Here is a 26,221-nt window from a genome sequence, read left to right as displayed (position 1 = left end):
AAAGTGTTGCCCCCCCGCCGAATGGACAGCTGGTGGTGCCCGCAAAATACTGGCAGGAGATTCTGCGGATAGGGCATAATGTTCCATTAGCTGGACATCTAGGGTCCCGCCGCACAGCCTATAGGATCATGCAGAACTTCTTTTGGCCAAATGTTAATCAGCCTGTGCGGATATATTGTAGTACTTGTGACACTTGTCAACGGGTAGGAAAGCGGGGGAAACACCCAAGAGCTATGGTACCACGAAGCGGCGGCCATTTTGGGACACGAGGAAGATCAGCGGTGTTCCGTGTAAATCCTATGGAACTAAAAACGGACACTTTATCTACCGAACACCGCTGAAAGCTGCCGCCCGCCTTCTAGTTTGTCGAGGCGTACGAACACCGGTCAGTTCGGGAGTTTTATAACATTCGTATGGACTTTACCCAGATAGCCGTCCCATGGAGTCATTCGTATACAGAAGGACTTGTGAGAGACTTTGACTCCATGGCGATTGAACTATGTACATGGGATCTGAGCGCTATTCGGTAGAAATATGCACTCAGCTCCAGGCTATCTGGGGATACGTTGCACGAACCATATGTGTTCGATATTTCTGCATTTATGTATTTTACTGTATTTTTCGTACTGTATTTTAAAATGGCGATTGTCTCTATCCTTGGAGATAATTAGGTTTCTTCCCAATTATCTCCGGGATAGAGAAAAAGGATTTATGGGTAAGATGGGAAGGGTTTATGTTGAAGCCACTGTGATTGGCTACTGTCCAATATGTTTTACAGTCTTCCACAAGGTCCCCTAGGGGAGTGTCCACCTTGTGGAGACCCGCATAAATACCGGGCAGGTAGCCCCCATTAAACACATTCCTGTTTGACCCTCAAGACGGAGCTTGGTCTCGTTTGTGGGGGAATTATTATTGGGACAGCGCTTTCGTTATTTCTAGCTGTGGAAGGAGTTCGACTGATTTGCTGATCGGGAGTTGCCGCGTTCGTATGCTCCGTTCGGGAGTTTGACGATCGGCTGGATGAAATCTGCATTTCTGGAGAAGGGGATTATTTACTAAACGGCGGCTTCATCTACCTGGCGGTGAGTGTCGTAACACACTATTCTCCTCACCCATCTCTGTACTGCCTCTAATCTCTCAAACGTTCCATTTTCGCTATCTGAGGACCCACAGAATTGGTTGGAGTAACCTTTTAACAAAAGAAGATATAATCAGCAATGTTATGCTCAGCATTGCTGGCTGTTTATTTGTAAGTATAGTGCAACAATTACTAAAAAAATATTTGATTTTCTCTGTCAGTGGGCGATGGATATGTAGCAGTATTTTGCAATGTAAAGTTTGTATTTGTCTGATGTGCCTCTTAGTGTCAGTGCATGCTGTTTTCACATCGAGACACATGCTATTTGGGAATAGTAAAGGAAATTTCACAGGATGTACATAAAACTGTGGTCAATCAGCTGTCATAAAGTAGATCTTCTGTGTCTTTCCCATGAAAAAAACTTTTCCAGACAGAGAAGTCTTAAAGAAAAACAAATGTCTAATGGTTTAATGTGAAACGATTTTCCACACCGGAAAATTGAAATAAAACTCCAGCTCTGTGTTATGGCAGATTTAGCAAAGCAGTGGGTTTACCGTGGATCTGTGAAATTTGAGCTGAGCATTGTTTAATATAAATAAAAACATGTCTTATTATAATAATGGCTAAAACGTAATTCAGGTGCAGAGAACCCAGTGACTACCGGGAATACAATGTAGTAAGTGATCACCATGAATGAACCCAGTGACTACCAGGAATACAATGTAGTAAGTGATCACCATGAATGAACCCAGTGACTACCAGGAATACAATGTAGTAAGTGATCACCATGAATGAACCCAGTGACTACCAGGAATACAATGTAGTAAGTGATCACCATGAATTAACCCAGTGACTACCAGGAATACAATGTAGTAAGTGATCACCATGAATTAACCCAGTGACTACAGGAATACAATGTAGCAAGTGATCACCATGAATTAACCCAGTGACTACAGGAATACAATGTAGCAAGTGATCACCATGAATTAACCCAGTGACTACAGGAATACAATGTAGCAAGTGATCACCATGAATTAACCCAGTGACTACCGGGAATACAATGTAGTAAGTGATCACCATGAATTAACCCAGTGACTACAGGAATACAATGTAGCAAGTGATCACCATGAATTAACCCAGTGACTACAGGAATACAATGTAGTAAGTGATCACCATGAATGAACCCAGTGACTACAGGAATACAGTGTAGTAAGTGATCACCATGAATTAACTCAGTTACTACAAGGAATACAATGTAGCAAGTGATCACCATGAATGAACCCAATGACTACCGGGAATACAATGTAGCAAGTGATCACCATGAATTAACCCAGTGACTACAGGAATACAATGTAGTAAGTGATCACCATGAATGAACCCAGTGACTACAGGAATACAATGTAGTAAGTGATCACCATGAATTAACCCAGTGACTACCAGGAATACAATGTAGTAAGTGATCACCATGAATTAACCCAGTGACTACCAGGAATACAATGTAGTAAGTGATCACCATGAATTAACCCAGTGACTACCAGGAATACAGTGTAGTAAGTGATCACCATTAATTAACCCAGTGACTACCGGGAATACAATGTAGCAAGTGATGACCATGAATTAACCCAGTGACTACCAGGAATACAGTGTAGTAAGTGATCACCATGAATTAACCCAGTGACTACCGGGAATACAATGTAGCAAGTGATCACCATGAATTAACACAGTGACTACCAGGAATACAATGTAGTAAGTGATCACCATGAATGAACCCAGTGACTACCAGGAATACAATGTAGTAAGTGATCACCATGAATTAACCCAGTGACTACCGGGAATACAGTGTAGCAAGTGATCACCATGAATTAACCCAGTGACTACCAGGAATACAATGTAGTAAGTGATCACCATGAATTAACCCAGTGACTACCAGGAATACAGTGTAGTAGGTGATCACCATGAATTAACCCAGTGACTACCAGGAATACAATGTAGCAAGTGATCACCATGAATTAACCCAGTGACTACCAGGAATACAATGTAGTAAGTGATCACCATGAATTAACCCAGTGACTACCAGGAATACAGTGTAGTAAGTGATCACCATGAATTAACCCAGTTACTACCAGGAATACAATGTAGCAAGTGATCACCATGAATTAACCCACTGACTACCAGGAATACAATGTAGTAAGTGATCACCATGAATTAACCCACTGACTACCAGGAATACAATGTAGTAAGTGATCACCATGAATTAACCCAGTGACTACCAGGAATACAATGTAGCAAGTGATCACCATGAATGAACCCAGTGACTACCGGGAATACAATGTAGCAACTGATCACCATGAATTAACCCAGTGACTACCAGGAATACAGTGTAGTAAGTGATCACCATGAATTAACCCAGTGACTACCAGGAATACAATGTAGCAGGTGATCACCATGAATTAACCCAGTGACTACCAGGAATACAATGTAGTAGGTGATCACCATGAATTAATCCAGTGACTACCAGGAATACAGTGTAGTAAGTGATCACCATGAATTAACCCAGTGACTACCAGGAATACAGTGTAGTAAGTGATCACCATAAATTAACCCAGTGACTACCAGGAATACAATGTAGCAAGTGATCAGCATGAATTAACCCAGTGACTACCAGAAATACAGTGTAGCAAGTGATCACCATGAATTAACCCAGTGACTACCAGAAATACAGTGTAGTAAGTGATCACCATGAATTAACCCAGTGACTACCAGGAATACAATGTAGCAAGTGATCACCATGAATTAACCCAGTGACTACCAGGAATACAGTGTAGTAAGTGATCACCATGAATTAACCCAGTGACTACCAGGAATACAGTGTAGTAAGTGATCACCATGAATTAACCCAGTGACTACCAGGAATACAATGTAGTAAGTGATCACCATGAATTAACCCACTGATTACCAGGAATACAGTGTAGTAAGTGATCACCATGAATTAACCCAGTGACTACCAGAAATACAATGTAGTAAGTGATCACCATGAATTAACCCAGTGACTACCAGGAATACAATGTAGTAAGTGATCACCATGAATTAACCCAGTGGCTACCAGGAATACAATGTAGCAAGTGATCACCTTGAATTAACCCAGTGACTACCAGGAATACAGTGTAGTAAGTGATCACGATGAATTAACCCACTGACTACCAGGAATACAATGTAGTAAGTGATCACCATGAATTAACCCAGTGACTTCCAGGAATACAGTGTAGTAGGTGATCACCATGAATTAACCCAGTGACTACCAGGAATACAATGTAGTAAGTGATCACCATGAATTAACCCAGTGACTACCAGGAATACAATGTAGCAAGTGATCACCATGAATTAACCCAGTGACTACCAGGAATACAGTGTAGTAAGTGATCACCATGAATTAACCCAGTGACTACCAGGAATACAATGTACTAAGTGATCACCATGAATTAACCCACTGACTACCAGGAATACAATGTAGTAAGTGATCACCATGAATTAACCCACTGACTACCAGGAATACAATATAGTAAGTGATCACCATGAATTAACCAAGTGACTACCAGGAATACAATGTAGCAAGTGATCACCATGAATTAACCCCATAAATGCAAAAGAAAATAGCAAACAAATTATATTTATTTACTCATTAATGACAGGGGAGAAAAATGTGAGACTATGGGTGTGGCGAAATCGACCTCGCCACGTGTCCTTGGAGGGGGCTGATTGCCCGCCTCTTGCCTTTGGACTATGGACCAGACTTTATGGGAATGTGATACCCCAGATAGCCATACCATGGAGCCTATTCATATAATGAAAGACTATGGGAAAGACTTTAGCTCCATGGCAATTGTACTGTGTGAGTAGGATCTGCGCGCTATTCGGTAGTTTTGTGCGTGCAGATCCCAGCTATCTGGGGATAGGTGAAATGTCTGTGTGTTATGTGTAAATGTGACTTTATGTATTTTTAAAGTGTTTTAAGTTGTTTTGCAACCATGTGGTTAATGGAGTCTGCCTTTAGTCCTGGGTAATTGGATTACTTCTCTAATTAACTCCAGGGCAGAAGGGAGGAAACCAGGGTGCATTGTGGGGATGTTTTTCTGCCAGCCAGAAAGGAACAAAAGATACTTTTAGTAACTTTTGAACCCCTGGTCGGATTCATGCCATTTTTTAATATGTTGTTCCCCTGAATGGATTGATTGTGGATATGTATTTTTATGTGAATGTGATGTATGGTTTTAAAGTTATGAAAGTTGTGTAAAAGTATATTTTACACTGTATGCATAATGGGATTATGTGTCACACTAAAGGGAGGGCATGTGTGGGAGGTAACATCTATGTCATTGGTTCTTTTATGCCTCCCCCTGGGTGTGGCCTGTATGTGTGAGTTGGAAATAAAAGCCAGGCTGGATGAGCCAGTCCAGAGTTCCTGTTTTACCCTCAAAGTGATGTGTCGTCTCATTATTGGGGGGAAGGATTTATTGCATGCTGTTCCAGTTGACTGCTAGGAGTACAAGCCTATTCGTATGGTTCCTATTCAATGGTCTACAGCATTCATATGCTTGGGAGAATTTAAAAGGTTTCTCGGATTCGGTGATTGTGGTGTCTGCCAGAGTGCTTGGAGTCCTCAGGAAGCACTAGGAGCATCCATTAACGGAGGTACCCAGTCGGGGTGCCAGGTGATCCGTTACATTGGTGGCAAGCGGTGGGATGGCGTCCTAGTGTGAGGTAAAGCAGCTCAGAGACACTGTTTGGATTTACAAATTGAGGGCAACGCTAGCAGTCGTGCAGCGCCCCTGGGAGCAGACAAGTATGGAAGGTTCTGGCTCTGGAGATGATTGGCTGGCCGAGGTGAGGCAGCGAGTGGCCGAGTATGGGGATGATATACCCATGGAGACACGCCGGGTGATCTGGAACCAGGTCATGGCCGAGCGAAACACAAGGCGGGACCGAGAATTCCGGTTGGCAAAAGAGAGGAAGTATGCTCAGCAGCAGGAGCGTTACAGCAGCCGAGTAGAGGCTGCATCCGAGGAGGTTAGCCGTCTTTCCCTGAGGCGGCGGGAGGAACCCGAAGTGGGGGTCCTCATAGACTGGTCCTGTGAGGAACCACAACAGGCAGGTAGAGATGGGACCAAGGTCTCTCCACCGGGCCCACCGGGATGCTGGGCAGCCGGCCCAGATCCCCAGCAGCAGCCAGAGTTGCCAGGTGGGGAAGCAGGTGGCCCTTACTCACAAATGTTGAGGGGCCTCACGGATTGGTCCTGGGAAGATCCACAGATGGCAGGTGGAGATGGGACTGCGGTCTCTCTACCGGCCCTACAGGGATGCTGGGCAGTCGGCCCAGATCCCCAGCGGCAGTGTGCGTTACAGGGAGCTGAAGGTGCCGTTCTTGCTCCCCAGCGGCAGTCTACGGTGCAGGGAGAGGAGCCTGTTATCCCCTCTCCCCAGCGGCTGAAGGTGTGTAACGGAGAGGAGTTTGTTATTCCCTCTCCCCAGCGGCAGCGCAGCTCACCAAGGGGAGACAGTAAGCCCCTCACCAGTGCAGATGGGACCGTGGTCTCTGCGCCCTGCCTACAGGGAGTACAGAGGGTCAGCCCTGCTCCCCAGCGGCTGAAAGTGTGTAAGGGAGAGGAGTTTGTTACCCCCTCTCCCCAGCGGCAGCTTAGCACACCAAGGGGAGACAGTAAGCCCCACACCAGCGCAGATGGGACCGTGGTCTCTGCGCCCAAGTTACAGGGAGCTGAAGGGGCCGTCCTCCCTCCCCAGCGGCAGTGTGATTTGTTGGGAATTGGGAGCCCAGTCTCCATTCCCCAGCGGCAGAGTATCCAGCAGGGAATGGAGAGCCCAGATCCCTTTCCCCCACAGCAGGACTCTGTGCTGGGAGGAGAGACAGTCGGTCTCCCTCCGCAGAGTCGGGAAGTATGTATGAGAGAGGAGATTGTTACCACCTCTCCCCAGCGGCGGATCATTAATGTACAGGGAATAGAGAGCCCAGTCTCCATTCCCCAGCGGCAGAGTGTTCTAATGGGAGAGGAGCTGGTTACCACCTCTCCCCAGCGGCAGCTTAATGTACCAGGGGGAGACTGTAAGCCCCACACCTGTGCAGATGGGACAGTGGTCTCTGCACTTCCAGCACAGGGGGTAGGGACGGTCGGTCCTGCCCCCCCACGACAGGGCTGTTTAGCCAAAGGGGAGACAGTCTGTCTCCAGCAGCAGAGCTGTGTAACTAAAGGGGAGACAGTCTGTCTCCAGCAGCAGAGCTGTGTAACTAAAGGGGAGACAGTCGGTCTCCAGCAGCAGAGCTGTGTAACTCAAGGGGAGACAGTCGGTCTCCAGCAGCAGAGCGGTGTATTTAAAGGGGAGACAGTCGGTCTCCAACAACCAGGCTTCAACCCGACTACTCCCGTGGTAGTGCTGGCATCCGGGCAGAGTACCGCTGGTCTCTGCCCACTCAGCAACCCACCAAGGCAGTCTACCAGCCCCCAGCACAGCCGTGGTGAGGCACCTGGGCATGGACAAATTTCTCCTCTACCCAGGTGTAGTAACCAGTTATTGTGGGTGGGCTGTACTGCTGTTTCTGTTTTGTGGGTGGGCTGCTGGACTAACAAGGGCACTGACCGGCAGGAGGTCAAGTACCCTGTTAGTCTGGAGGGTAAAGGGGAGAAGTGTGGCGAAACCGACCTCGCCACGTGTCCTTGGAGGGGGCTGATTGCCCGCCTCTTGCCTTTGGACTATGGACCAGACTTTATGGGAATGTGATACCCCAGATAGCCATACCATGGAGCCTATTCATATAATGAAAGACTATGGGAAAGACTTTAGCTCCATGGCAATTGTACTGTGTGAGTAGGATCTGCGCGCTATTCGGTAGTTTTGTGCGTGCAGATCCCAGCTATCGGGGGATAGGTGAAATGTCTGTGTGTTATGTGTAAATGTGACTTTATGTATTTTTAAAGTGTTTTATGTTGTTTTGCAACCATGTGGTTAATGGAGTCTGCCTTTAGTCCTGGGTAATTGGATTACTTCTCCAATTAACTCCAGGGCAGAAGGGAGGAAACCAGGGTGCATTGTGGGGATGTTTTTCTGCCAGCCAGAAAGGAACAAAAGATACTTTTAGTAACTTTTGAACCCCTGGTCGGATTCATGCCATTTTTTAATATGTTGTTCCCCTGAATGGATTGATTGTGGATATGTATTTTTATGTGAATGTGATGTATGGTTTTAAAGTTATGAAAGTTGTGTAAAAGTATATTTTACACTGTATGCATAATGAGTTTTGTGTCACACTAAAGGGAGGGGATGTGTGGGAGGTAACATCTATGTCATTGGTTCTTTTATGCCTCCCCCTGGGTGTGGCCTGTATGTGTGAGTTGGAAATAAAAGCCAGGCTGGATGAGCCAGTCCAGAGTTCCTGTTTTACCCTCAAAGTGATGTGTCGTCTCATTATTGGGGGGAAGGATTTATTGCATGCTGTTCCAGTTGACTGCTAGGAGTACAAGCCTATTCGTATGGTTCCTATTCAATGGTCTACAGCATTCATATGCTTGGGAGAATTTAAAAGGTTTCTCGGATTCGGTGATTGTGGTGTCTGCCAGAGTGCTTGGAGTCCTCAGGAAGCACTAGGAGCATCCATTAACGGAGGTACCCAGTCGGGGTGCCAGGTGATCCGTTACAATGGGAATTGCTTCAAGTATTAGGAACAAAACATGCGAGAATCAAGAAACCTCTATGTGGTGGGCTTTAACAATCAGTGAAGATTAGAATACTGTCATTTCAGGAAGAGACCAAAGAGAGGTGTCTATAAATTATTATAACAGATAGGGAGTAAGCAGAGAAAAAGGTCATATGGATGAGCAATAAACATGGAGTGGGGTTATAAATGGGGATTTCAGCTAAAAGGAGATATTTAAATGGGAAACGATACTGGGAGAGATATTAAAGTGGGATATAGACTAAAAAGAGACTGGAAGGAGAGAATTAGAAGACAATCAAGAGAATGAGAGGTAATATGAAAGCAATGGTATATACGGGGTGAGGGGTGGTGGAAGGTAATGAATGGGAGAAATAGATTGGGAGTATGTAAGGAGGGGATGAGAGAGTTACAGAAATGTAGTAATTCCTTATTTAAAGAATTAACCTATAATAATTATTATGTACTCTCAATCAATCTGTGTGTGTGGATAACACTTGGACATGTGAACGGAGATAATAGTTGATGTAAAGTGATTTAGGGAGTTTAAACTACTACTCCGCTTGCAAACTGATCTAATTCATTTCAAGGAGTTTTGAACTGTTAGACTGTGTAGTATAATCTGTCAATTAAACAATTACACAACTCACACGGTTGTTTAAAGGGACAGAATTAGCTGTTCATTTACATCCTTAATAGTGTACAAATTTAGAAAAAACATAATAAATGCATGTTTTGCTGCATTCGGCATCTTAACCCACCTCCTCTGTCCCATGTCCCAGCTCTAAAATATGTCCTGGCTGCTAGTTATTGATCTGCAATACATTATGTTAGTTTAGGCACATACACAACTGTCAGTAACACACCTCCCAGAATTTCAACTGGACACAGAGGGACACTTCAATTTTAGGGGTGTGAGTGGCCAAAGACAGGGCTAGTCTGAGTATGAGTGGTGGGGCAATAAGTGGTGATGCTGTTCTAAATGTGAGTGGGGGGGTTGGCAAGGGGCGAGGCTGTTCTTAGCGTGAGTGGTGGTGTTGCCAGGGGCAGGGCTGTTCTGAGTATGAGTGGGGGGTGGCAAGTGGCGAGGCTGTTCTAAATGTGAGTGGGGTACCGAGTGCTCCTATCACAGCTGGGATAATACTGATACTGATCAATGATCAGTATTGATTCAGACCTGAGGAAGAGAGGAAAACTCTCAAAAGCTTGTCTTTTAAGTATTATGTTAGTCCAATGAAAAATGTATCATATATACTGTGTGTGTGTGTGTGTGTGTATATATATATATATATATATATATATATATATATATAGTGTTAACATTACTATATTATAATATTATACTTGCTGTATTTGCTATAACTCATATGCTACATTTGTTCAATTGTTTCTAGCTGTTTGATAGCTAAAATAAAATCTATCCTATTAACAAAATTACAGAATATCCAGCTATGCTTTGTAGGGGGAACGTTTCACTGTTTTAAAGCCAATCTAAAGATGAATTAGAACTAAATCTAACTCCTTCCTATCAAGGTGTTTGAAACCAATGTCTGCAGACAGGACCTGGCGGTGTCTTTCAGAATTTCGATTTTATTCAATTTCACTCTATACTGAGTAACGAAAACAGTCATGTTATTTTCTGTTGGCTTAACGCCTACGTTCCTGTTTTTAATGGATCTCAAGAGATTGCGCAATTTTGAATTCAGATGTAGAGAATCTTCTTTTTTGCTTTACTCAGTGGTTTTTGCTGTGTCTGTACTAGATGCTGTATAAACACTTTGTGAAGAGGTCTTTCTCATTTCCAAGTTGACAAATCTTTGCATTAATGTATGTTGACCTATAGGAACTCACAGAATGCAGTTGAACAAATGATCTCGATCCTGCCAGCTTCAAATCTAGAACTATAGCTTTTATTGACTAGCTTATCATTTTTGGAACTATGTACACATGACATATTTGGCTCTCTAAGAGTCCAGGACACAAACACCGATAAGAAACAGTCTACATAGTTTTTTGTGTTAGGTTTTAAGATTGTTCTTTGGTTCACTGGAACTGAGTATAGCCTTGCTAGCAAAGCTCGGTCAGAGAGTTTAATTCTAGATATTTGCTTTGTGCACTAAACACTCAGTGTTTAATGTGATATAGTTCATTAATACTAAAAGATAATTGAGATGTGTTATCTCCATCTACTTAAAGTTATTAAAGAGCTGTGTCGTGTTTTACAAAGTATACCAATGGTTCTTAACCCCTAAGAGCAAACAGTTGGGATTCCATGCTAATGTAGTGGGCCGTTACTGGTGGAATAGACACTTCATATCCACTGAGGCCCAGATAACTGTGCATCATAAACCCTTTAATGTAACTTAAAGGGACATTATAGTCACCAGAACAACTGCAGCTTATTGTATTTGCTCTGTTGAGTAGAATCATTCCCTTCAGGCTTTTTGCAGTAAACACTGTGTTTTCAGAGAAAAGGCAGTGTTTACATTACAACCTAGGGACACCTCCAGTGGCCACTCCTCAGATAACTACTAGATGTGCTTCATGTGGCAGTGCTGCACAGTGTGACTGACATTAAGTGCCTTCATCCACTGCATTGGGACACTGAACTTTTCTCATTGAGATGCACTGATTCAATGCATCTCTATGAGGAGATGCTGATTGGCCAGGGCAGCATTTGGCTCCACCCCCCAGCCCACCTCCTTGGTGAATTGACCATATCAGAATTGACCATATCAGCCAATCCAATGCTTTCTAATGGGAAAGCATTGTGATTGGCTGAGATCATCACAGCCAAGGAGGCAGACAGGAGCAGAGCCAGCACCAGCAGACTGAAAGAAAGGTAAGATTGTACTTTATATAGGTGGGCAAGGGAGTGCCAGAGGGGGCTATATTGTGTTTTTTACACTATAGGGTCAGGAATACACGTTTGTGTTCCTGACTCTATAGTGTTCCTTTAATTAAGTGTTCTTGCATAGCAAGAGCACTTAATGTTATCTCACATATATATTATTATTATTATTAAAGCCAAATTTACCACCCTAACTCCTCCCACAGTTTTTACACTACATAGACAAAAATATACCAAAACGTGCGGATTGTTCCCGATTGGTGTGCTATTACTTTGTGGAATGTTTCGCCAAATGGTTCACGGAATATCGTCGTTCTCGAGGCAAAATTGGTCCCATAGGAATGAATGGCAAAATGTTCAAAGCTAGAGTGGGAGCTGGCAAAAGCTGAAAAACCAGGACATGATTTCTAAACTGCCACCACTCCCTCATTTTCAAGCCCACCTACACAAATATTATATCAAAATGTTCAGCTATCCCTGCTGCCACTAGAATTGTCCACGGCTAAGCCATAGTCCTGATTGTTTTCACAATATGACCATTTGTTTGCAACTCACGCCGTCCATTGACATTCATTGAAACTCCACTCTAGCCAGCTCAATTTTGAAGGGCAATTTCTAAAATGCGACTGTGCCTTCATTGTTAATATTTCAGAGACATACTATGCATCAAAATGTAGGTCTGGGTCTTGTAAATCTCACAATATAAAGATCTTCGCTGTAGGAAGTATAGTTTTTAAAATATGACCATTTGAAGATGGCAACCGCCAAAATACTCTGACCTGTGCCAGGCTGGAGCAGCAAGTGATGTCATAGACAGGGCCTTTTGTACACCTGCTAATGTTTTTATAAATGTATGTTTTAATGTAACTGTGAAGCACTTTGGGCAACAACGTTGCAATTAAATGTGCTATATAAATAAATAATAACAGTTACTCCGCCCACTCCAGTTGTAAACTACTGGTGGAGGCAAGAACACTTCACACAATTTCCCCAGAAATTGTAGCTTTTCTAGTGTAACTTTGTTACAGTGCAAAGAAAACCTCGTCCACAGTTAGAATGCTTTAAATTACTTTAATTGTAGCTGCTTTAATTTGCATAATATCAAGTAGTAAATTAACATTGATTTTACTATTAAGAATAGCAAAGAATTCTCATTTATACTATAAGGTTTTCTTTAACATTAATTGTCTATTTATCTATCTATCGATCTGTCTGTCCATCAATCTATCTATTTAAATTTATATATATAAATGTTTTCAACATTTTGCATTATTTTTTACTTGCATTTGATTTGAACCTTTTTTGTGTGTCTTACTATAATGATGTTTTATATCTGTTATTTAGGTTTGTTTGTTTGTTTGTTTGCTTTGGTCTCCAATTTCTGAATAGCATTGTGGTTTTGGGATAACACAACACATTAGCAGAGGCTAAGGATTGGTGAACCCTGTTCCTGGCCTTGGAGAGGCCGTATGCTGCTGCAGTTTGCCTGTGCAGTTTAAAGAACTTTAAAAGATTAAATATTTAATATTTTGCTTTTATTTTACTTTTTTTGCATATTATTTTAGTGTGTTATCAGTTTATTGTATTAAATATAGGGATCACATTTAAAGTGTCCCTTTAAAGTGTCTCTTGTCTGCAGCCTTTACAACTCCTCCCCTTCTAACCCCACCCAGACTTTCTGTGGCTGTCCAATCACAGACTTTCCAATGCAGCTCAATGAGAAGTCTTTGCAAGGCAGGTGCTCTGGGTAATTGCTGCCTCTTGAGTTTATCTTCACTGAGCTAACCAAACCAGGAAGTAAAAGAAGCGATTTTTTGATTGACAGCTAGGAGGGTGTGTAACAAAGAGTCAATTACTATTGAAATCTTTTTTTTTTTTTTTTTTAAAAAGAGGACATACTCTTCATACATAATGCACCTATGCGAGATAAAGTACTCTAGGTATTTGGAGTGCCACTTTAAGGGTGAAATGACTTGAAAAAACATCAAGTCCTTCTGTCTGCACCTAGTATTTTACCACATCTTGTTATGCCATATGTGATGAACAGAGATTATTGGTATTGGAGTAATGAAGGGCGTGAAGTCTCCCTATTGGTCCCTCTAGACCTCTATTATTGCAGCTTACTTGGTACCCATATAACTGACTGGGAGAGACAATCTCATATTTGCTCTCATTTCTTTCATTCTCTCCCAGGATCCTTCAGTCTTCTTCTCTTCTTTTCAAATGTAAATATCGAGGGATTGAAGCCTGTCCTTCTAATTACAAGACCTTAAACATAAGACTTCACTGTCCTTTATGTCAATGAGCTTTATTTCCTGTTCTGTTTCATTAAGCATCGCAGTGAGTTTACTTCGGATGTTGAACCTGCACCTAAGGCTTTTCACATTTATGTAATTCATTCCAAGTCACCCTATGTTAAAACAGTCTGCAAAAGGCCTGCATGTTTATTGATCATTTGTTCAGTTCTTAATTTTCAAGATCCTGCTGCACCTGAGAAAGTTTGGGCACTAATATAAGATTATGCTAGTGATTCTGCACATAAAAAAATATCAGAGACATTTCTCTTAGTTTTCCTCGGGTTAGACTTATGCACATTCTGAGCATTCTATTACCTTATACACATCTGCCTTATCTTCCAGCCTTATACACATTCTTCCATTACTTTACTGTGTTAGCCTTATACCCATCCTGAGCATTCTTCAATCCTTTTGCTGTGTTAGCCTAATACACATCCCCAGCATTCTTCAATGCCTTTACTGTGTTAGCCTTACACACATCCCAAGCATTCTTCAATTCCTTTACTGTGTTAGCCTTATACACATCCTGAGCATTCTTCAATTCCTTTACTGTGTTAGCCTTATACACATCCTGAGTATTCTTCAATTCCTTTACTGTGTTAGCCTTATACACATCCTGAGCATTCTTCAAATCCTTTTCTGTGTTAGCCTTATACACATCCTGAGCATTCTTCAATTCCTTTACTGTTAGCCTCATACACATCCCGAGCATTCTTCAATTCCTTTACTGTATTAGTCTTACACACATCCTGGGCATTCTTCAATTCCTTTACTGTTAGCCTTATACACATCCTGACCATTCTTCAATTCCTTTACTGTATTAGTCTTACACACATCCTGGGCATTCTTCAATTCCTTTACTGTTAGCCTTATACACATCCTGACCATTCTTCAATTCCTTTACTGTATTAGTCTTACACACATCCTGGGCATTCTTCAATTCCTTTACTGTTAGCCTTATACACATCCTGACCATTCTTCAATTCCTTTACTGTATTAGTCTTACACACTTCCTGGGCATTCTTCAATTCCTTTACTGTGTTAGCCTTATACACATCCTGAGCATTCTTCAATTCCTTTACTGCGTTAGCCTTATACACATCCTGAGCATTCTTCAATTCCTTTACTGCGTTAGCCTTATACACATCCTGAGCATTCTTCAATTCCTTTACTGTGTTAGCCTTATACACATCCTGAGCATTCTTCAATTCCTTTACTGTGTTAGCCTTATACACATCCTGGGCATTCTTCAATTCCTTTACTGTTAGCCTTCTACACATCCCAACCGCTTTACTGTGTCCTCCTGAACATTCATCCATTCCATTGCTTTATGAGTCTCCTAAACTCCCCAAAAACCTTCCATTCCTTTACTGTGTTAGCCTTTATAAACACCCCAATATTCTTCTATTCCTTTAAAGTCTTAGTCTGTACTTCTTATTGAAGCTCCTTTTCAGCATGGCAATCATTCGACATTTAATAGAACCAGATCTTTGCCAGACCTTTCCATGTCTCTGTAACACTTCACTGCACACATATTAAAACGTATCTCTCCTCCGGCAAACTTGGCTCGTCCTTCACTCTGTAACAGTTGGCAAGTGCGCAAAGTCAACTTTGGCGCCAATATACCATTGGCAGAAACCAATATCTGTACACAGTCCAGTTATCGTGGAAATGTGTTTTATTTTTTTTTTATTTAACTTCAGAACAACCTTAAAGGTAAATGCATTTTGTGGTCTTGGAATAACTTGGAGATAATGGTTTTTGAAGTGGCCATTAAATGAACATGGATATGGTAGGTGGTGATCGATGCAGTCCCCACGTATACTCACTAATGAGGTTCTCTACAATCTTGCTAATATATGTAAGTGCTCTCCTCATTAGAAGTCCATAATTAGATGATGTTTCCTGATTTGTATCTCACATTGTGTATCCTTGTATCAAATTGAGAGAAATCGCTCCTGAACACATAAATCCAATGTGCCATCCTAGCCTCGCTGGCTGAACCACCATGTGTAGCAATATATAAATATTCATCAAAGTATCCATCAAACAAAAAACTTCAGGCATCCACTGGCAAAATTATCATTTTATCCAGCTTCTTTTGGGCTAGACATAAGAATTGATGGATTAAAATAATAATAATAATAATAATAATAATAATAGTAATAATAATATTGATAATAATAATATTATTTAAAGAGCAAAATAATTTCCAAGCGCTTTGAATGCTTGATTCCTAATATGCTAGTAAATCATCTTTTTGAAGATATTGATTCTCCTTTAAAAGACGGTATGCAGTATTTTAAAACAACAAAAAAAAATGATAGAAGATACAGGTGCTCTGCAAAGATGGAGCTATTGCTGAAGTTATCCCTGTTTCCCAGATGAGCAGATGAACATTTTGTATTTGTAGTTTAAAACATTCCCTGCTCCACGGACTTCTATCAGCCCCTTGTCTTTGGCTATTCGTTGTCTATGCAGGCAAAGGCTTTTTTTTCTTCCAATGAGTACTCCGTTCACATCCGCCGCTAATTCCATTCATGAAACGTTGTCTTCCGGTACAGATGTGCTGCTCTGCCATCAGTCATACATGTAAATCTGCCACCAATGGGCACTTAGTTAACCTATCCTATGTTTTTACACTTCTCTAACCTGAACGTGATTCGCTGTGCACCATTCGTGTATACTCCATGTACCGCACATCAATTTTTCGCCATGCAGACTGTGACTTGTTAACTGGCAAATTCTACTGACAATTATTTAACTCTTTGGGGTCCGCTGAACTCCTTTATAGCACTCAAATAAGGCGAATGGTAGTTTGGAACGAAAAGCATTCATCTTAATACTAGCAGAGAGTGATCCTTCTTTCAGTGCTGTATATAAATCTCACATTATGGCAGATAAGATCATATAAAAATACTCAGTCTAGATTTATAATACCACTTGTCATTTTCCACTTCATTAGAACCTTGCTGGATTCACAGTAATTCTAATGGCTGAAACAGTATCTGCCACTAGTCTTTAATAAAGGGTGTGGCATCAATCCCTTTCTGTCTCTAGGTGATGCTGAGTATAGTGCCTCGTAGCTGTACGCTCGCAGGCTCTCAGAACATGTGATTATTTTTAAAAATGAGACGTGCTTTGGGTGATTGAATACAGCTTCATTCTGTCCCTTTAACAGTTTTGTAAGAGGTATGCTAATAGCCTGAATGTGTCACTGTGCAATTGGCTGATCACTCTCTGCAGCTCTAAGGGTTAACCCATGCTATATTTTTTTAATATTGATTTAATTTGGTATCTAAATAGCCAACAACTCATAAAAATAATAATACCAATAAAATCCTAGAAAAATTAATCACTATATATTTGTGAAAAGCAATAATTATGATATCAATACAGGCTAATGTATTCCTTTCAAGCTCTTAGAGTTAATAGAGGTGTAATGATCCTGGCTTAGAAAGGGAAGGGAGTGCCTTGCTGGTAGGGGGTTGCTGGTGGTAAGAGATGGGGGGAGGAAGCAATTTTCTATTGAGGCTTTGAGTAGCACTCAATGAGTCTAGCTCAGAGAGCAAACTCAGCAGCATCAGTCTAAACCCTAGCAACAGTATCCGTCTGCCTTCTGCTGGGATTTGGCTTGCTAGACCATGTGTCTTGGAAAATACCAAATTCTGCTCATTTCTACCTCATATCTACATGATCCTTAAACCAAGGGGAAAAATGCATTGCACACCCCTCTAGCTCTTCTAGGGTCAACCAAAGCTAACCAAACCTATACAAGCTAAGCAAAGTTAATGAAACCGCATGTTAGCATTGGCAGCAATAGGGTTCATCCATCCCCTGTCCAATTAATTTATTACATTATAATACCGTTACTTGCTTGGCTTCTACCCTGTCTCCATTTCTCCAACATTCTATATAACATACATTCAAATATTGTGGAGCTGAACCAATTTGTCAGACAATGCATTATAAATCTGAATGGCAACCGCTATATTCAGCCACAGGTAGACCTGGAAAATGGCCAAATATATGATATTCTGTATAACATGCACAGACCTCCATTATTCGCACAGTGTCTAACCCCACCCTACTTTCTACATCTTCCATTCTACAAGTGATGCACGTCTCAGCCACACCTTTAACCTCTCAATCACCAGAAGACTCATTTCTTTAGGGAACCATCAAATGGGTGGGATTACTCACCCCCTTCCATCCATAACTGCATTCAGCTCAGTGAAACCATTTAGATACATTGTATCTTTTTTAAATACTATATAGAGCAGTGATGCTACCATTTGGTACCCAGATGTTTTAGCAAGATTTTTGTACAAATGTATTTAATTGACAAATATCTGGGCTGCCAAGGATTGCCACCACTCTCATAGGGTGTGAACAAGTTATCGCCAGCATTTTCCAATGCAGCCCAAATGCATCCCCAGGGGTGTAATTAAAGTCAATGTGAAGTAAAGCCTTGTAGACAAAACCACTCTTGTTTCTTGCCTTCCATAAGATCAATGGATCAATATCCTGTATGATATGTATGTGATCAAACAATAAGCATTCTTCAGGTGGATTTAAAGATACCATAGTCATTTTCAATGCACAACATATGTCTAGAATGTCCTAGAGCCTCATTTTAACATGGAGATCCTCCCCCCTCCCCCCATTTCAGAATTTACAGGTAAATCTACTGTTTTTTTTTGTTTTTTTTAAATACATTGCACCAAGTTTAAAAAAGAAAATCTGAATAAATCTGAGCATTTTCTGTGTAAAAAAAAAAAGACGTTTTATTTCAGCTGATAGAAATGCATGTACCTACTTCATAAGCAACATGTAATAAAAAAAAAAAAAAGAGAGAGAAAAAAATCAGGACACCAGTTCCCCAAATTCTAGCTAATAGCTTCTACATTTAAACCGAGCCATCTGCCCGAACCATTGATGTTTTATCTAAAAATTGAATAAATTACGATTAGAAATAAAATAAATCAGTTTTCTCAGAATGTATAGCAATGGGCAGGGGGGGCTAATATGAACTGTTAGTGTACACCAGTCCAGGGCTTTACATCTTTCATTGCTCCCAAAGGGTTCATCATTTCTCTGCAACATGTTGCTCTATCCTGTGTCTTAAAGGGTTAAAGAGTAACTGGACACTTTCTCCCAATGTCCCCTAAAGTGTTAAATGATCAGCTCGCTCGGTTAAAGCTTTGCCAATGCAGCCCATTCGGAGGATAATTGATACAATGTATCAGTAGGATTCGGTTAGAATGCTCTGGGTTTCTAGGGGCGTGGTCCTGTCTCCCTACCAGCTGCTGCCCAGCTGTGCGAATGCCGGTGCTTTTCGGATACAGTGAGCGAAAAAAATAAATAAATGAAAAGGCTTTTATTCCGATTTGAATTCTCTACGGTTTAATTGCATTAATGTGAAAAGCCAATTGTTCTTCATATTAACACGAGTCTAATCCGCCGGATCCCTTTCTCGACAAGGGACACACAGGGGTAGAATAGATTCATTATTTATTTTATTTTCTACATTAAAATGATATTTCGCACAGAAAATAAAAATCCTACATAGAGAGCCTGTTAACCCCTTCCATGCAGTTATACTGTGCCATTTGGCTCAATGTGGTTAATAGAATCTATAAAACGAGACACATGCCATGACTTTAACACATCCTTCCCCAATAAGTCCATTATCACCAGCCCTGTGATAACTGCATATTACTGCATATTACTGCATATAACTGCACTTACACACTGCATATAACACAAAGGGAAGTGGCCCTTGACAGATCCCATGTCATGCAAGCCCCAAGGAATGGGAGCATCTGTCAGCTTCCACCATAGCTCCAGCCACAGACCCTGCCATGAAAATGGGAACATTACCTGCTTAGTTCTTCTCATACAGCACAGCATGGTTGGGTTTTGTCTTTTCTCTCTCCTCCTTTTTTCTCCTTCTTTTCTTCCTTCTCTCACTCTCTGTGTTTCCCCCCTCTCTTCGTCTTTCTGTCCTCTCTCCCTCTCGCTCTCTCATGCACACACCGTCACACACATGTACAGGGGGTTAGCGAAAGCAGGAAGGTCTATAGCATCTGCCCACAAGCACACATGCACACCCAGTCTGTCTCTCTCTCTCTCTCTCTCTCTCCCTCTCTCTCTCTCTCTCTCTCTCCCAGGATCTTTCACAGACTTGTTCTCTACCTCTCTGTGATTATTCTGACTCTCCCCTTCCTCCAGCCACCGCCTCCTCCTCCCATCCCCTGTCACAGTCATGAATATTTAAACACCTACAATCTGTACCCAATTACCCAACCAGGCTGGCTCTATGAAATCAGCACAAGGGGCATTTTTACCTCAATTCTTTAGTTTCTTTACGTATTTATGTCATTTGCCCCCCCCCCCGCCCCCCAGCCTGGTCCTCATATTTAGCATATCCAGTGAGTAGAGCAGGGTGTAGCCTGCATGGGAGCAGCTAGGATTGTCTCAGCATCCATTGTTCAGGTGGAGAGTGCTGGCTGAGAATGAGATGTGCAAGGCTTGTCAAAGGGTTAAACTGAATAATATATATATTGCACATTCCACTTACATTACAATGGAGACTTCAGCCATTTTTGAATTAAAACAAATATATATATATAAATCATTTCCTACATTGTAGGAATCTAAAAAAAAATGTGTAAAAAATTACATTCATTCAATATGCTCTTTATGTTCTTTTAAAAATAGACATTTCTGTCAGATCTAACTATATCTGTCTGTCTGTCTGTCTATCTATCTGTCGTCTATCTCTGGTGACTTCAACGTGGGCGAGCCCACCCAGACAGTCCCCTAGTGTCCCAGATGCAGAACACCAGGGAATGATTCTGGAATACCGGGCAGAACCCTGAAATTGATTAGGGCTATTCCAACTAAATTAGGACAGTTGGAAGGCATGTTCTGTTTATCTGTCTGTCTGTCTATCTAAATCTGTCTGTCTGTCTGTCTAATTTTTTTGTCTGTCTATCTATCTAATTTTTTTTGTCTGTCTATCTATCTATCTATCTATCTATCTATCTATCTATCTGTCTGTCTGTCTGTCTGTCTGTCTATCTATCTGTCTGTCTGTCTATCGTTTATCTATCTATATGTATTTGTCTGTCTATCTATTTCTGTCTGTCTGTCTGTCTCATGTCTGTCTATCTATCTGATATATATATATATATATATATATATATATATCAATTTGTTTCTATCTATTTGTCTATCTATTTGTCTCTATCTATCTATCTATCTGTCTGTCTACACGACTGTCTGTCTGTCTATCTATCTGATATATATATATATATATATATATATATCAATTTGTGTCTATCTATTTGTCTCTATCTATCTATCTCTCTGTCTGTCTACTTGTCTGTCTGTCTATCTCTGTCACTCAATATATAATGCATTGAGACATGGTGAGGAAGATGCCTTATTTTAAAACCAAACCGTAGAATGTGTAGAGTGAAGCTGTTCTAACTCGCTATGACTGTGGTCTGACTGTTGGGACAGTGAACTCACCAGATTTCTAATCTCAATACTTTACAGAGAATAGTATCATAACAAAAACTAAAAAACAGCAATTCCGTTTGGTAAAACGCCTGATGAGAAAGGTCAGAGCAGAAAGGCCAGACTGGCAAACAACCAATGCGTAAAGGAACCATATGGATCCCATCTAAAAGAGGTTGTTATGGTGCTTGTAGTCCCCAGGCACCTTTTTACCTTTTATTGTTAAATCATTCTCAAATGGTTTAACACTAAATACGTGTCATTAGACGCCATTCTCTTCCTCTCGTCTTCTTCTCCGGGTAATGTGACGTTTTCAGCCAATCACGGCTATCTCCTCACTTCTCGCACTAACACTTTTCCACTAGCCCAAACTGAAGACGAAATGGAGAGTCAAGCTGCTGAGACTCATGCTTAGTTCCAAACTGTGACAAAGTGCCCTTTGCCACTTGTGCCTTGAGGGGACTACTGGCTAGCCTCCTGCCTTCCGACTATGGCCCCTGTGCTGATAGCTGTATTTTCCCCTGCAGAAAGGTTTATTTGTGTATTTCTGCCAGGGCGTTCGGGACTTTCAGTATGTGAGTAGTGCTACCCCAGATAGCTATGCCATGGAGCCTATTCGTGTAACGAAAGACTATGGAAAAGACTTTGGCTCCATGGTGATTGAACTGTATGTATGTGATCTGAGCGCCATACGGTAATAATGTGCGCTCAGATCTAAGCTATCTGGGGATATGTTGCATGTATGTGTTTTATGTAGTAATTGTAACATTGTGTAATTTTATGTCTTTTTGTAACCATGTGGTTAATGGAGTCTTGCCTCTGTCCTGGGAGATAATTTTATTACTTCCCAATTCTCTCCAGGATAGAGAGGAGGGGTTGTGATGTCACTGTGGGAGTGTTTTATTTGTATTGTCTGTGATTGGCTAATATCCAATATGTGTCCCATTGTTCCATCAGGTCCCCTAGGGGAGTGTCCACCTAGTGACACTTGCATAAATACCGGGCAGGTAGCCCTCAATAAACCAGACCTACTTGCACCTTTCTTGAAGCCTTGGGGGAAGGGATACCTACACTCTGGGGATTGCTATAATCACTTACTCCCCGTGTTTAACACGGGTTAAACATAATGGATATTATTAAGATAGGTGAAGAATAGTTAAAGGATTTTGCTACCCCTAACACTGCATATTATTTCCTGACCCTTCAGAAAGAACCTCCAACTGTGGATGTCTTTAATCTCCATTAAAGCAACTAGTAATGGCTTTCCCTTCCAATCTGTTGTCCATGCCTCATTGGCCCATCTGTGGAGTTTTGGGGAAGTTTTTACAGTGGAGGTCGGGCTGTTTAAGTATGTTGGGGCAATAAGAGATTTATCCCCTTAGGAGACGATCTGATGCAGTACCCAGGAGTATAAAGGTGTTTAATGGGACTGCATTCTAACTCTTGGCTAATGTCCCTGTGTTTATTTGCTGTTCAAGTGTAAAATAATAGTAATTTCTTTTTTATTTCAAGCTTAATAAAGCTGTGAGAATCTGTCAGATTTGAAAACTAAAAAGTCTAAAATATACTGAGGTATTGTGAAATGTTTGTAAAATTAGTTTTGAGTGCGTGAAATTAAACATGTGGGTCTACGTATGTTATACATAAAGGTCAGAGGAAATGTAAATTCACCATAATTAGAGAATCGGGGGATTGCAAAGACATTGTTAACTCATCTTTTACAGGAATTGTGAGGTGAACTGAGTCCCCTGTACTAGGCCTCAATTAAAACAGCGTCATTCCAATCCATTCACTCTCTCTTTAACACAATACGTTTAGTTTTCAGCCTCTTCCATGTTCTCAAAAATATAACTAAAAATACTAGGGTTTCAAATCTAGAGAAAAAAAAATTAGACGACTAGCGGGGCAGGAAAAACCTGACCGAAGAGTCAAGAGTGGACTACATGGGTAATATGGGCTTAACCCAGAAAGGACAACATTGAAAAAAGAATTACAAATCTTTCTTTAAAAAGGGTTTCAAATTTAACTATGATCCATAGCTGCTGTTTACAAAAACAGGTTCTAGATAAATACTTCCCATGAAAATACTATTACATACACTATACACAGAGTGTCTGATACAGCTCTCTCTATATACAGACTGTTATCAGACACATCCCTCTCTATATACAGACTGTTATTGGATACAGCCCTCTCTATATACAGACTGTTATTAGATACAGCCCTCTCTATATACAGACTGTTATTGGATACAGCCCTCCCTATATACAGACTGTTATTGGATACAGCCCTCTCTATATACAGAGTGTTATCGGATACAGCCCTCTCTATATACAGACTGTTATTGGATACAGCCCTCCCTATATACAGACTGTTATTGGATACAGCCCTCTCTATATACAGAGTGTTATCGGATACAGCCCTCTCTATATACAGACTGTTATTGGATACAGCCCTCCCTATATACAGACTGTTATTGGATACAGCCCTCTCTATATACAGACTGTTATCAGACACATCCCTCTCTATATACAGACTGTTATTGGATACAGCCCTCTCTATATACAGACTGTTATTGGATACAGCCCTCTCTATATACAGACTGTTATTGGATACAGCCCTCTCTATATACAGACTGTTATTGGATACAGCCCTCTCTATATACAGACTGTTATCGGATACAGCCCTCTCTATATACAGACTGTTATCGGATACAGCCCTCTCTATATACAGACTGTTATCGGATACAGCCCTCTCTATATACAGACTGTTATTGGATACAGCTCTCTCTATATACAGACTGTTATTGGATACAGCCCTCTCTATATACAGATTGTTATTGGATACAGCCCTCTCTATTTAGAGACAGTTATTGGACACAGCTCTCTCTATTTAGAGACAGTTATTGGACACAGCCCTCTCTATTTAGAGACAGTTATTGGACACAGCCCTCTCTATATACAGACTGTTATCGGATTCAGCCCTCTCTATATAGAGACTGTTATTGGATACAGCCCTCTCTATATACAGACTGTTATTGGATACAGCCCTCTCTATATACAGACTGTTATTGGACACAGCCCTCTCTATATACAGACTGTTATTGGATACAGCCCTCTCTACATACAGACTGTTATTGGATACAGCCCTCTCTATATACAGACTGTTATTGGACACAGCTCTCTCTATATACAGACTGTTATTGGACACAGCCCTCTCTATATACAGACTGTTATTGGACACAGCCCTCTCTATATACAGACTGTTATTGGACACAGCCCTCTCTATATACAGACTGTTATCGGATACAGCCCTCTCTATATACAGACTGTTATTGGACACAGCACTCTCTATATACAGACTGTTATTGGACACAGCCCTCTCTATATACAGACTGTTATTGGATACAGCCCTCTCTATATACAGACTGTTATTGGATACAGCCCTCTCTATATACAGACTGTTATTGGATACAGCCCTCCCTATATACAGACTGTTATTGGATACAGCCCTCTCTATATACAGACTGTTATCGGATACAGCCCTCTCTATATACAGACTGTTATTGGATACAGCCCTTTCTATATACAGACTGTTATTGGATACGGCCCTCTCTATATACAGACTGTTATTGGATACAGCCCTCTCTATATACAGACTGTTATCGGATACAGCCCTCTCTATATACAGACTGTTATCGGATACAGCCCTCTCTATATACAGACTGTTATCAGACACAGCCCTCTCTATATACAGACTGTTATTGGACACAGCCCTCTCAATATACAGACCGTTATCGGATACAGCCCTCTCTATATACAGACTGTTATTGGATACAGCCCTCTCTATATACAGACTGTTATCAGACACATCCCTCTCTATATACAGACTGTTATTGGACACAGCCCTCTCTATATACACACTGTTATTGGATACAGCCCTCTCTATATACACACTGTTATTGGACACAGCCCTCTCTATATACACACTGTTATTGGATACAGCCCTCTCTATATACAGACTGTTATTGGACACAGCCCTCTCTATATACACACTGTTATTGGATACAGCCCTCTCTATATACAGACTGTGATTGGATACAGCCCTCTCTATATACAGACTGTTATCGGATACAGTCCTCTCTATATACAGACTGTTATTGGACACAGCACTCTCTATATACAGACTGTTATTGGATACAGCCCTCTCTATATAGAGACTGTTATTGGACACAGCCCTCTCTATATACAGACTGTTAATGGATACAGCCCTCTCTATATACAGACGGTTATTGTATACAGCCCTCTCTATATACAGACTGTTATTGGATACAGCCCTCTCTATATACAGACTGTTATTGGACACAGCCCTCTCTATATACAGACTGTTATTGGATACAGCCCTCTCTACATACAGACTGTTATTGGATACAGCCCTCTCTATATACAGACTGTTATTGGATACAGCCCTCTCTATATACAGACTGTGATTGGATACAGCCCTCTCTATATACAGACTGTTATTGGATACAGCCCTCTCTATATACAGACTGTTATTGGATACAGCCCTCTCTATATACAGACTGTGATTGGATACAGCCCTCTCTAAATACAGACTGTTATCGGATACAGCCCTCTCTATATACAGACTGTTATTGGACACAGCCCTCTCTATATACAGACTGTTATTGGACACAGCCCTCTCTATATACAGACTGTTATCGGATACAGCCCTCTCTATATACAGAC

General features: G+C 41.2%; 1 protein-coding gene across 2 annotated transcripts in view; it reads right to left on the bottom strand.

Annotated features, from left to right (window-relative positions):
- Window positions 1–20,165, bottom strand: part of GAP43 (growth associated protein 43) — a 92,639-nt gene extending 72,474 nt beyond the window's left edge. For both annotated transcript variants that reach the window (XM_063446444.1, XM_063446451.1), the window contains exon 1: window positions 19,830–20,165. In XM_063446444.1, coding sequence (XP_063302514.1) covers window positions 19,830–19,859 — 30 coding nt within the window. In that variant the 5' untranslated portion in view covers window positions 19,860–20,165. The remainder of the gene's footprint in view (window positions 1–19,829) is intronic.
- Window positions 20,166–26,221: the final 6,056 nt, after the last annotated feature.

This window comes from Pelobates fuscus, chromosome 1, assembly GCF_036172605.1.
Source record: "Pelobates fuscus isolate aPelFus1 chromosome 1, aPelFus1.pri, whole genome shotgun sequence".
Classification (NCBI taxonomy): domain Eukaryota; kingdom Metazoa; phylum Chordata; class Amphibia; order Anura; family Pelobatidae; genus Pelobates; species Pelobates fuscus.
This window is presented reverse-complemented; position numbering and strand designations above follow the sequence as displayed.